Raw genomic sequence first — 13,483 nt, forward strand, 5'->3', positions numbered from 1 at the left:
GCAGTCCTCACGATGCGTGCCGTCCGTTGAGCAGCCTCGTACTCCTTGGGGCCGGGACGCAGCCTTGTGGTAGCAGATGCGCCGTTTGTTGCAGAGATTTGCGGGCCGAACCCTGATGGCTGCACTGGTTTGTTGTTGTGCCCCGGTGGAGCAGGAGTGGGGAGTGCCCAGTGGCTGGCTCGGTTGGAGAGCGCTCGCATGATGCAGGAGCTGCGTGTGAGCCAGAAGCGAGGGCAGGCGGAGCGTGCGCTGCCCGGCGGCCTGCTGGCGGCACGGGGCGCGGCGCCTGCCAGGGTCTCCCTGCGCTCGGCCGTCGGCGGTGGCACGCCGGGGTTACATGGTCACGAGCAGGTGGGGAATCTCGCAGGACGTGGCCGTGGGGACCCCCCCCCTCACCCCCCCCTCACACCCCCCCCGCCACCCCCTTCCTGCCCACTTTCCTGGGGGTGACCACGGGGCCCGCTGCCCACGTGGCCATGAGAGGGAGGATTCCACGACCGTTGTTGAAATAGCTGTCGCCAAGTGAATTACGCTTGAGTCCCTTGCATACTCTTTGGTTATATCGGTAAAGTCACGTAGGTATAAAATAAAATAAATCACGACGTTTCAGGCGCGACACAAGCATCCATCATCAGGTGGGAAAGCATGATCTGCTGCTGAGGCAGACTGTCCTTGCATAGCAGTGCCACGAGCACGTAACTTTATATACAACTAGCTTTACCCGGCTTTGCCCGGGACTTGAATTCACCTTGACCGGCCTTTGTCTCCCTAGTGGCGATGTTCACACACCACACCAGTTACTCGTTTGAGGCTGAGTCGACCTAGGGGAGGCCCAGGAGCGGTTAAAATAATCGTCACCAGTGGTGGCCGTGAGCGGGAATCGAACTCGGGTCGCTGGGTTCCTAGCGCAGCGCGCTAACCACTACACTACCACTCCAACAACAACTGCCATTTGCCACTAAGTGGCGGTGACGTCACCACGACGCTTGTGCCAGGCCATGTGCACCTTGAGGCCACGTGAAGTGTCGAACGCCCGCTGGCAGAAGGTCACGGGGCAGACCCAGGTGCCACGGGTCGACTGACCGTCATGACCGAGATGACTGGCTGATGCACCACCTGTGCCCCCTACTGTACCAACTTGCTGTGCTTTAGCCACCCGGCGCTCCGCTCGTTGTTGTGAGCGTCGCTCCTCCACCCTCCGTTGTTGTTGGGGGGCGACTGCCTCCAACTGCCCAATAGCGTCCTTCACGAGCCTCCTCCACAGAGGCCGATCTTGACACCGCTGGTACCAGTCATCGGCATGTCCACTCAGCTCCACGTCCTCCTGTACCACATCACTCCATCTCTTCTCTAGCCCGTGCCGCGCCCGTTTAGCCCCCTCGATCCGGCCGAACAAAAGCTGTTTAGGCATGCGGTGGCTGGGCATGCGGGCTACATGACCCAGCCAACGCAGCCTTGCCTGCCGGAGGAGCTCACCGATGGGACTTTGCCCAGATCTTTCAAGGATTTGTGAGCTCCTCACACAATCCAGCCTGGTTAAACCCAGAATGGATCGTAGGCAGGCCAGCCTAAATGTTTCCAACCGGCGAAGATGCTTCATTAGGGGGGTCCACGTTTCGCAAGTGTAGAGAAGGGAGGGAATGACCGTGGCTGAGAAGACCTGAAGCTTCGTGCGGAGCGACAGACCAGGTAGCTTCCACACAGCGTTACGCAACTGATGAAAAGATTTTGCCGCTCGACTGATTCGGAGTGAGACCTCTGCTGTTAAACTGGAGCCGGTCATAAGCACACTGCCCAGGTATGGGAAACTCTCCACTCTCTCCACTACTGCCCCATCACCGATTGAGAGTTGTGGGGGTGGAGTGTCCGATGGTACAAAATACCCAGGCAGGTGCTTAGTTTTGGTGGGGCTGATGGTAAGGCCCCACCTCTTAGTGGCACGCTCCAGTCTCAGCAGCAGCGTCTCCAACTCCTCTTCTGAATGAGCAGCTATTACCAAATCATTGGCATACATAACGTGGTTGACCAATAGGGAGCCATCCCTTGATCGCACCCGGGCGTCGATCAGCCTCCCATTATATCTGTACCAAATGGAAATTCCCCCGGTACAGCTATTGAAGGCTTCACTAACTACGTTGTCAAAATAGGTGTTAAATAATGTGGCAAATTTCAAGTTTGTTGCATGTCGGGAAGTACGTTAAACATTTTGAACAGACACACATAATCACAAATTTCCCTTATATATAGATGTAGCTTCACGTTATTTGGTGACATTACAATTTAAATAACGTCTCAAATAATAGACATTTATGGTCATGAAAAAACAAAGAATCTCAACGTTATATACTTTTCTTGTTATGCTTGTTAACCCAGGAAATCCTCACTTTTTCAGGAGGGTTTTGGCAGGATTTTGCAGTCATGGTTATTTTTTTTCTTTGGATCGTGCCACCAGCACACAGTGGGCTAGTAGTATTTTCCAGTTAAAACGCTGGCAGTATTAACCAGGATGGCCTGTTGGATTCAAACCGTGAGCCTCTGCATCAAGCGGTGAATGCGCTACCACTGGGCCATGTCACCGTCCCAAAATTCACGTTATTACAAGAGGAACCGCCTCCTCCTACTCACATGCACGCCACTTTTCGTAATGGTGAGAGCGCCGCTCGATGATGAGGTGCCGTGTGCGTGCCGTGGGCCCTCCCAGCTGCTGCGCTGCGGGGTCAGCGCCGGCGTGACGGATGTGCGAGCGGACACCGCTGAGGCGTTCCGCTTCCGCTGCGAGCAACATTTCAGCTGGAGGGCGGTGTGCGGGGGCTCCGGCTTCCGGCTGGCGGACGGCGGGTTGCTCGTCCCCGACCACATGGGCACCGCCGGCAAGGAGGAGTTCTACAAGTACGACCCCGTTGGCAAACCGCGACCGCAGTGTGCGTCGGTGACACGCCCCGTAGCCTGCCCGACGTCTCGGAGACATAACAACGCACGGGAGGAAAGTGGGAGGGAATGGGGAAGCACCGAGCCAGGGAAGGGGAGAAGAGAATTAACTCTCCCGCTCGCTCACCTACCCAACTCACCCAGTTACCTGTTATTCGACCACTCAGTCACTCAATCATCTGGTCACCTACTCACCCATCCACTCACCCATTCACTCACCCATTCACTCACCCATTCACTCAGCCACTAACTCATCCACTCACTCACCAACTCATCCACTCACTCACCCACTCTCTCAATCATCACTTACCCATTCAAGCCAGTCACCTACTCACTCACCCAGTCACTAACTCACCCACTCATCCAATCACCAACCCGTTCACTCACAGTGGACGTTAAAGATCCCCTGATGGTGTTTAGACAAGAGTATGTCATTGTGTGCCAGCGTTTCTGTTCAAATTTTCCAAGTAATAAAATCGCCCATAAATTACTCAATTGGGATTACACACAGCAGCAGCAATCATTTTCCCTGGCTGGCAGACTAATGGCCGCTTGCAGGTCAAGTGCTAAATCACCTTGCGCCCACAGAGACAGCTGCCACTGGGGGACGCCCTTTCAAATGTGTTGAGATGTAATGCAAGTTGTTCATCGCGTATGAAGCGCTGTGAGATGCCGCGGTGTGAGGGGCGCTCTGTCAAAAGCAACCGACCGCGACCGCTCCTGTCAGAAATCGGGTGAGCGCGCACTGTAGGCTGACGAATGCTCGTTGCTGTGGGGTGGCACGTGCTGCACCAGGGCGCTGTTGGACACGCCGGGCGTGGACCCTGGGCTGGTGGACACTGCGTGGGCCTACAATCATTACCGCTGGCTCGTGTGGAAGCTGGCCGCCATGGAGGCCGCCTTCCCTGCCCACTTTGCTGGTCGTTGCCTCACCCCAGAGGTTGTTTTGCTGCAGCTCAAGTTCAGGTCAGCTCCCAGCTTCCATCTCACTGGCCCCATGGGCATTGCACTCAAAGGCACTGGGTCACGGTCAACGACAAAACCGGCCAGGCGAGGATGACATCACGTGAGGCGTGCAATTCCACAGGTCCTCCCAATGTATTGGGCGGCAGGGTGGCGCAGTGTCAACACTCATGCCTCACAGCAAGAAGGGCCCGAGTTCGAATCAAACTCCTGTCTGGGTGGAGTTTGTACGTTCTTCCTCAGAACTACATGAGTTTCCTCCATGTTCTCTGGGTTCCTTGCATAGCTAAACAAAACATACGCTAACTGGCACTGGCCAATCACCTGCCCTAGTGCTGAAAAAGAATCTGCAAATGACTCACTTGGGATTACACATAGCAACATCAGCCCTTAATTTGAAAACCTGGAAGGATGCTCCTAAAATAGTTTTTCTTGGGTAAGCAAGAAAAACAATAATTCTAATAAAGGCCCAAGCTTGTCAGAATCAAAATATTTATTAAAAGGGAGGAATCTGATAAGCTATCAAGCTTTTTCACAGATGCCTAGTAGGGGTGGGTCAGAACGTTACAACAAGAAATAATACAAAAACACAATAAGAGTGAAAAGTATAGGAAATATATCTAAACTATTTTTGTTTCATCTTGCCAGATAAAGTCCACTGAACTATGAGCTTTTTCAGAAGCAACCTGGTCATCACACATGACACAGTGGACTTCCTTTGATGTGGAGCTGGGTGATGCGCCCTTAGGTACGACGTGGAGGTGGACGGCAGCAAGAGGTCGGCCATCAGGAAGATAGTGGAGCGCGACGACGTCGCTTCGCGTACGCTTGTGCTGCTTGTCTCGAAGCTCACGGGTGCAGACGCCGCCTCCGGGCCGGGGCCGCCGGGGTCACCCGAGCTGGGTTTAGCGCTCGAGCTCTCGGACGGCTGGTACGCCCTGCCCGTGCTGCTGGATGCACCGCTGGCCGCGCTGACTAGGCAGGGCCGCGTCCGCGTCGGCCACAAGCTGATCATTCATGGGGCGGAGCTCGTCGGGGCGCAGGAGGCCTGCCCACCTCTGGAGGCGCCCCCCTCGCTCGCGCTCAAGGTGGGAGAGAGTCACCGCGTGGGAGTCGCCGCGAGGGAGTCGCCGCGAGAGAGTCGCCGCGAGCCTGAGCCCAATGGCGGCTTCCCCGGGTCGTTACAGGCCGCATCGTGCCGGCCTCGTCTCGTGCTTTCCCTGCCGTGCACTTTCACTCTCAAGTCACTCACCTCTCTTGATGGTTATAATGCACACAGGCAGGCGGTAATGCCTCCTTCCCACGTCACTCCTTCCCCTTCTTGACATTTTTTTTTATTAATGTGGGTAAATTTCAAATGACTACATTTACATCTGAGCCGTGAGAGAGTTAATATGAACTGTAAAAGTTGATGTTTTCTTTCAACAATGACTTTGCCCAATTATTTTGACTTAAAGCTTGTTACAGAAGTGTATGTTACATCCTAACAGCCTAAAACCATTATTTTGTTTGTACTGTTTGTTAGCCCGGGAAAGCCTCACTGACCAAGGAACATTCACAGAGTGTGATGCTCTCCGATTTCAATCAAAATCTGTCCGTCAACGGTTGTATGGAGGTAGAACAGCACTGGTGACATTCCACGTAGCACTCGTGGTACATGCGCTGATTTGTTCAAATATTTTAATTGTGAGGTAATAAGAGTAGAAATGAATATAACAGTGAGAGAAAAACAGACGCAGCTCCTGATGGGTGGCACGTATGATGAGTGTGGCTTCGTCACATCCACGCATGCCCCCTCGACTTCCTGACCGCTTTGTTTGAACGATATTGAACAGGTGTGTGATGTGACTCGGCTCTGTGCTCGGTGTGTCCCAATCCGCATCGTTCACACATGGATCACATTCTTTATTTTAGTTTTATTCTTGTATTTCAACATGAGTCCGGTACAGAGCACGATCTACGACGTGGGGAAGGGGGGCACAGACACTCCGTGGACAGAAGAAGTCCCCAAACTCTGTGCACCTGGGTTTAGAGGAGGGGAGACATTGGGCTCACTTTACAGACACATTCTAATTCTTTCCACATCCGGAAAAAGCAAACGTTCAATGTTTGGATTATTTCCGATTGCCTTCAGTGGAATCTACATTGCATTTTGGTTGTCCTAACCCGCACCTTCGATTCGCACGGTTGACTACGTACGGGGCGAAAGAAGGTCAACATCCATGCATACATTGCAGCCAGTGTTTGCTAGTTTGACAACGTTAACTGCCAGTCGACCTTTACTTGTTTCCCAGGAGTTGACCTGGAGGAGTAAATTGTTTCCCTCTGCTGGGATGGCTATATTTTGAAAACGTAGCTGATAATTCTCGAATTCTGATGGCGCTGATGCGGTCATCCAGTGGGGAAATTTGGCCTCCAAAAATCTTGATCACGTTCAGAGTGTTGATCGCCATGGTAAAAAGGCGCCACGGTGGCAAGATGTGAACTCCCTCGCCGAGGATGTAGTAGGTCGTGGGTTTGATCCCGACCCTGTGACACCTGTTCTGTATATTTGGAGTTTGCGTGTTCTCTCTCTCCCCATGGCGACAGGGATTTTTTCTAGGGTCTTCCGTTTTTTCCCTCCACATTTAGAATCAACATGCGTTTTGAGTATCTGGCTGCTATAAATTTCCACATGATATGCCACTTCATTAAGATCGCTTCTGAAAAAGAGCTAGAAAGCTAAGTGGGTCTTACCTGCTAAAAAATAGTTTAAGTTTAAATAGAAGAAAGAACATCAGCTAAACAACACGTGGTGTGTGAGGGGATGCGGATGTGGAAGGTTGAGAGGTAATTCCTCTCTTGCCCCTGTATATCAGATCAATTGCTTATGCGGTAAATGCTATATTGGACAGATGGGACGTAACATTAGCGTAAGACTAAAAGAACACCAAAGGAACATTCAGTTCTCTCAAACACAACTGTCAGCAGTGGCAGAACATGCTTGCCAACAAGGACACTCAATTGATTTTGATAACGTTGAAGTGTTATGTAAAACTAATAATTGCTGGCCAAGACTAATTAGAGAATCCATCGAAATTGAGAGAAATACAAATAATTTTAACTGCTCTGATAGCTACAGGCTTAGTGCAGCCTGGAAGCATATTATTAAGTAATACACAATACATATTACAATTCCTTATCGAGGAATCACATACTAATTAACTGATTACTAATCTATTATATAATTACAATACCCCCCACCTCCGCCTCTGATCTCGAAACTTGATGGGGTTCAATGATGACGTCGTCCTGCACTATTTAAGACCGGAAGTAGGTGGATGGCTTCACTATTCTAGCAAATAGTCCTAAGATGCTGGATGTAATTTCCAGCGAAACGTCGTACAACTCAATTTGTAAATGTTGTGAATTCACTCTTCAAACACACCGGTAACTAATTGGCGTTTTGTTAACGTGACACATTTCTTACTGATTTTCACATTTCTTACTGATTGGCCCTATCGGGTGGTTGGAGGGTTGCGACACATACTTACGCGAGCTAACCCAAAAACCTTTATTATGAATAATACTGGTTGCGAAATCCTACGTGTTAAACTAAGGAATTTCCATTGTGGATCGTGACGCCGGCACACACGACGACCTCCTGTTGGCGAACTACGTCAAGCGATATTTAATGGGCACCGTAAAGCAGATGGAGCGTAGCTTTTTACCGTTAATGCACCCGGCAGCATTAACCGGAGGCGGCCCGCCGGAATAGATTGGAGAGCCTCTGCAACAAGCGGCGAATGCGCTACTGCCGGATGGTGGCACCGCCGCCGCATGTGGGATGTTCTAAGCAGGAATCACGCTTTACACAGATAAAGTACAGTCTGTTCTCCTATAACGTGGCAGTGGCGTTCCTGAAGAACACTTCTTTCTGGGAAAATTGCGATATAATAAATAATATAGGGTAAAGTACAGTCCGCGATAACACATGAGATGCGTACGCAGGCTGAATAAAGACTGAGGTGTGCGTGGGTAGCATCTAGAAGCATCTAGCAGCATCCCGTTTTGTGTGATGCTATGCCCAGGCAGCCATACGACTGCTTATTTATACTCACGCGACGTAGCTCCGTTTACTCGATCGCGTTATGTCCAATTCGCATCTGCATTATAAAAATGTGTTCCCTAATACATTCATCGCGTTATATCTAATTCGCGTTTTGAAAACACGTGGCGTTAATAGAAGAAGGGATTGTATTATTATTATGATTGTGCCCTCTCTGCTCAGATCTGCGCAAACAGCACGAGGCGGGCGAGGTGGGATGTCCGCCTCGGCTTCTATCGCAACCCGGGGCCCTTCCCCCTGGCTGTGTCCTCGCTGCTGGCGCACGGCGGAGCCGTAGGCTGCGTGGACGTGGTGGTCCTGCGCGTCTACCCCCTGCAGGTAATGCTCACCGCCAACCACCCCTGCCCGTAGGCTCGCAGCAGCCAGCGCTGGGCAGCCGAGCGGTAACCACCGCTACTGGGCGCCAGTCACTTGCTCATTGGCAGTCAGTAGTCTCCTTGTCACCGTTGTTACTGTTCCTTTAAGCTTCGCTCGACGATTCCTCCACCCACGTTGAGGACTCTTTCTACCAAACACTGACTGGTTCGTCTCATCCACACTTCGTTCAACCACCACACTGCAGGGCTAAACAACACACTCGCTCACCTATTTACTCACCCCCTCACTCAACCACCCACCTACTTACTCACCCCTTCACTCACCCAACCACTCACCCATTCGCTCACCTACTCCGTCGCTCACCTACTCAAAGACAATAGAACTCGTGTAGCGCAGGGGGAGAACGTGCAAACTCCACACAGAACGGAAACCGAGTCGGGAATCCAACCCAGGGCCCTTGTTGCTGTGAGATGGGAGCCTTCCCACTGTACAGCCGCCCAAGAGCGTCGACAGTTGTGATCAAACAGAAACATGGTGACGATATCGATGACAAAGTGTTGTCGGTGGTGCTTTTGTAGTGGATGGAGAAGCTGGCGAGTGGGGCCTACGTGTTCCGGAGCGAGCGCGCCGAGGAACGGGAGGCGCGCAGGAGAAGCGGCGAGCAGCAGCGAGCGCTGGAGAGCCTCTACGCTCGGCTGGAGAACGACCTGGACGAGCGGCACAAGGGTAGAGCTCTCACAGCCGCACTTGTCATCGCCGCCGCGGCTCCGGGTTGGCCTCTAACAGCGGCTTCACGTCGGGCTTGAGCCGCTCGTGGGTCGGGTCGTGGGTCTAATGGAAGCAGGTCGGGTCGTGGGTCTAATGGAAGCAGGTCGGGTCGTGGGTCTAATGGAAGCAGGTCGGGTTGTGGGTCTAATGGAAGCAGTTTGGTTCGTGGGTCTCATGTAAGCAGGTCGGGTCGTGGGTCTAATGGAAGCAGGTCAGGTCGTGGGTCTAACGGAAGCAGGTTGGGTCGTGGGTCTAATGGAAGCAGGTCGGGTCGTGGGTCTAATGGAAACAGGTCGGGTCGTGGGTCTCGTGTAAGCAGGTCGGGTTGTGGGTCTCATGTAAGCAGGTCGGGTCGTGGGTCTAATGGAAACAGGTCGGGTCGTGGGTCTAATGGAAACAGGTCGGGTCGTGGGTCTAATGGAAGCAGGTCGGGTCGTGGGTCTAATGGAAACAGGTCGGGTCGTGGGTCTAATGGAAGCAGGTCGGGTTGTGGGTCTAATGGAAACAGGTCGGGTCGTGGGTCTAATGGAAGCAGGTTGGGTCGTGGGTCTAATGGAAGCAGGTCGGGTTGTGGGTCTAATGGAAACAGGTCGGGTCGTGGGTCTAATGGAAACAGGTCGGGTCGTGGGTCTAATGGAAGCAGGTCGGGTTGTGGGTCTAATGGAAGCAGGTCGGGTCGTGGGTCTAATGGAAGCAGGTCGGGTCGTGGGTCTAATGGAAGCAGGTCGGGTCGTGGGTCTAATGGAAACAGGTCGGGTCGTGGGTCTCATGTAAGCAGGTCGGGTCGTGGGTCTCATGTAAGCAGGTCGGGTCGTGGGTCTAATGGAAGCAGGTTGGCTCCTGGGTCTAATGGAAGCTGGTCTGGTCGTGGGTCTAATGGAAGTGAGTTTTGAGACTAATTGAGGCTCTCCTGGGTCAATGTGCGGAACAACAATAACACTGATATGACTGTCATTGTTTGAGAAAAGGACGGGACAGAAATAAACCAAGGAAGAGCATGGCGGAGATCCAGGCCCTGCAAGACGGAGCAGAACTTTATGAGGCTATAAGGGACTCAGTGGATCCTTGCTATGTGGAGGTAATGAACGTGTAAAAAACAATTGTTATTAATATCGCAGAGCTACTGAATTTCTGGTGTCTGTGTGTAGTTTGAGCGTCTTGTTGGTCACGAAGAAGCAACAATCTTAGTCCACTCCCCGATTGCATTTCTCTGGAGCAGTAATTATGACGTGAACACGGTATGGCCCGCAGGGATTGCCACCATTCTTTGGAAAATATTCAACTTGTAAATTATGTCTGGTCTTGTGTTTTGTTGGGTGTGTGATAGCTGACGTAGTTTCACTCCAGATTTGTTTATCCCGAGCTCGGAATTCCACTGCCGTTCATTGCCAAGCCTTTTTCTTAGCACTGTCTTCTGTGGCCTGCTCGTGATGAATGCCACCACGTTTTTGGGTTGCGACTATTTACATCTGTCAATGACGAACACACCATGACCACAGGAAAATGTGAATTCTAGTTGCCGTTGGCCAAGCGTTAAAGGGGTCCCCATAGTGTAACGGTCCAAATCCTGTCCATATATGGGGCTCCTAGAGGCATGTGGCGGCAGCGAACATTGATGGCTGTACCGTACTGATGAGTCAAAATGAGGGCTAAACTCGTTCAGTTTTGTCTTTGTTTCATTGCTGCCTGGTGGTCGGCTGCATTTCCCAACCCTTTGAGTTGGTGATCTAGGCGACAAAATGGCCACACAATTCAGTTATTTTGAGCTGGTGCTCTCGATAATGCAGAGAGCTATTTTACGTGCACTGCTGCACACCGCTGTGTGTGTTGTTGAATTAACGTGGGCTGCAGTCGTGCCTGAGTCATGAGCAGGCAAGGACCCTGTACAGCCACCGGCAGGGCCTGGCCGACCAGAAGAGGACCGAGATGCAGGCCGAGCTGCGCAAGGCCCTCTCCTCCGCGGACGGCTCCAGCGGCGGCACTCAGAGGGACGTCTGCGCGCTGTGGAAGCTGCGGGTCGCCAGCTACGGAGACGACCGTGGAAGGTCGCACACGGCAGGTACTAACGCCCGCCTGGTGCGTCCACTTGGGCCCTCGTATGCTCAGCTCGGTCTCGTGATGCAGAATAACGGTGAGCGTCGCCTCAACTTAACGGTATCACAATGCCTGGCCCTCGAAACAAACATGCTTTTGGTCCTGTGGTGAAATTTTTCTCTCACGTAGTATGGCAGATAAGCTCTGGTGAATATTTACGTGTCGTTCTGACATTTGTTTTCACTTAATCCAGATACCAGTGAGGATTTCGAGATAGTTTCGTCGTTGTCAATGCGTCTACTGTATCAAGTGATATTTTTGATTGGACTTTGTTATTCCTCCCTGCCAAAAAAGTGACTTGGGCTCACCATGTCCAGACCTCGTAGTTTACCAACGCAGCTGGGATCTGTGTGATTGCGCGGAGACAGGGATGAGTGGGCACCCACGCCAGTGACAACGTCTATGTTATATCTAACAATAGACTAATCGTGTCGTCATAGCCACGTTGCGTGAGTGACTGGCGTGGTGGCCACATTACGTGGGGTTGTATTCTTGGTAGCCAATTGGCTGGTGCAGCGGGAGTTATGACGTCGTCCCCAGCGGCCGTTACCGCGCACCGCTTCGGGCTTCTTCCGGAGCTCAATTGAACTCTGCCCGCAGTTGCGCATGGTGAGAGCTTGAGAGGGGAAACGCCGAACCTGCAGCCCAACCTGCAAAACCGTTATTTGTGTAATAAACCTTCTCGAGACGGCTCTTGGAATCAGTCCTTTATTTTCACATCCACAGTTACACACACTCCCCGTTGCTGACAGGCAACGGGAAGCGGGCAAACAACCAGCTAAGTCGCTCGCGCACGTGGCACCCCGAGCCCCGTACGCGCGTGGCTCCTGCTCTCTTCGTTCCTAGGTCTCCTCCTGACTCCCTCGTCTCTCCCCCTCTTCATCCCTCGGTCACGTGGTACCCCTAAGCCAATCCTCCGTAGTCAGCTTAGCCCGTTCCAGATCATTCCCCGTCAATCCCGGGACCACGCCTCTGATCCGGCTTCCCATTAGCTGAGGCCCAGATTGGCCAAGCCAATGACCCCAGCTAACATGCCGTGATCACGCCGAGGCCATGCTCCCTGGCTCTCCCCTTATTGGCTACAAAGCGGGACCGGCAAGCCGATCGCCACGTGAGCCATACATGGCTCTTATTACATTTGTATCACGTCGACTTAATTTAGTTTACAGGCACAACGTGCATGAAGTGTGTAATGAGTGGCCGAATACGAGCCACCTTGCCAATTGGTTTTGCATTGGGACTGTGTGTGTGACCGCACAGGGAACATACTGAGCATCTGGAGGCCAGTGCCGGAGCTGCACTGCTTGCTCAGGGAGGGGCTGCGCTTCCGCATTCACCACTTGGCCGCGTCGCAGGGCAGAGGGCATCTTGACGCCGGAGACGTGCAGCTTGCATCCTCCAAGAAGACCAAGTACCAGCAAATGCAGGTAGCTAGAGATGACTTTTGAGGCGTGGGGGTGCCACGGTGGCGAGATGTTTACTACCTCACCTGCTTTGCAGGAGGTCGTGGATTCGATCCCGACCCTGATGCCTCCTGTATATTTGGAGTTTGCGGCGTCTCTCTCTCTCTCTAACCCAATGGTCGTGTGGATTTTTCTCTGAATCCTCCGGTTTTTCCCTCTACATTTAGAAACATGCGTTTAGAGTATTTGCCTTGCTATACATTTCCACGTGATTATCCACTTCTTTGGGCTATCATTTGTGGCCAGGTCGTATTCGAAAAAGAGCTATATAGCTTAGTGGGCCTGACCTGGTAAATAAAAAAAAAGTTAGTATAGTTTTCCCAAACCGTGTGATCATCATCGCATCAAACATAATCCAAGTGCTTAGATTTCTGTCCAGTGCAATCTGTTTGGCTACTTTTGCATCGCTTAATGCTTGAGAAGCAGTCGGCATTGAACCGGGGCCGTGACACAGGGGTTTGTGGTTCCAATCCGGCGACCACCCTGGTTTTTACTGCGGTTATAGTAACCATAAAATGCCTTGCCACTCTTGTCTGCTTCACTCGCAGTGGGCATTTACTATCCCGTGGTGTCATTCCAACAAGTCTTTTCTCCCGCACCTGCCATTAGCACGGTTGGCTACGTACAGCGCGACGTACGTACCTACAGGTCAAAATCGACTCGCACGTTACTTGATTGGGAAACGGCCATCGTCATCCTCCGCTGGGAGGACCCTCCTCAATGAGAGTATTTGGCCTAGGTGAGGCTTTCCTGAGTAAACGAGTGTAGCGATAAGATTTTGTTTTGTTGGGTGTTTTCTCTGAATGGACGTTCCTTCGTCTTGTGACGTGGGGCCATGACC

General features: G+C 52.1%; 1 protein-coding gene across 5 annotated transcripts in view; it reads left to right on the forward strand.

The window, feature by feature from the left end:
- The window catches only part of BRCA2 (BRCA2 DNA repair associated), a 58,530-nt gene that overhangs the window by 38,458 nt on the left and 6,589 nt on the right, over nucleotides 1-13,483 (forward strand). For all 5 annotated transcript variants that reach the window (XM_061565497.1, XM_061565499.1, XM_061565498.1 and 2 more), the window contains 9 exons: nucleotides 155-351; nucleotides 2,702-2,889; nucleotides 3,724-3,894; nucleotides 4,640-4,979; nucleotides 8,162-8,317; nucleotides 8,896-9,043; nucleotides 10,054-10,163; nucleotides 10,937-11,144; nucleotides 12,440-12,606. In XM_061565497.1, the coding sequence (XP_061421481.1) occupies nucleotides 155-351; nucleotides 2,702-2,889; nucleotides 3,724-3,894; nucleotides 4,640-4,979; nucleotides 8,162-8,317; nucleotides 8,896-9,043; nucleotides 10,054-10,163; nucleotides 10,937-11,144; nucleotides 12,440-12,606 (1,685 nt within the window). The remainder of the gene's footprint in view (nucleotides 1-154; nucleotides 352-2,701; nucleotides 2,890-3,723; nucleotides 3,895-4,639; nucleotides 4,980-8,161; nucleotides 8,318-8,895; nucleotides 9,044-10,053; nucleotides 10,164-10,936; nucleotides 11,145-12,439; nucleotides 12,607-13,483) is intronic.

The sequence above is a fragment of the Lethenteron reissneri genome, chromosome 35 (genome assembly GCF_015708825.2).
Source record: "Lethenteron reissneri isolate LAM-NWPU_2019-01 chromosome 35, ASM1570882v1, whole genome shotgun sequence".
NCBI classification, from domain to species: Eukaryota; Metazoa; Chordata; class Hyperoartia; order Petromyzontiformes; family Petromyzontidae; genus Lethenteron; species Lethenteron reissneri.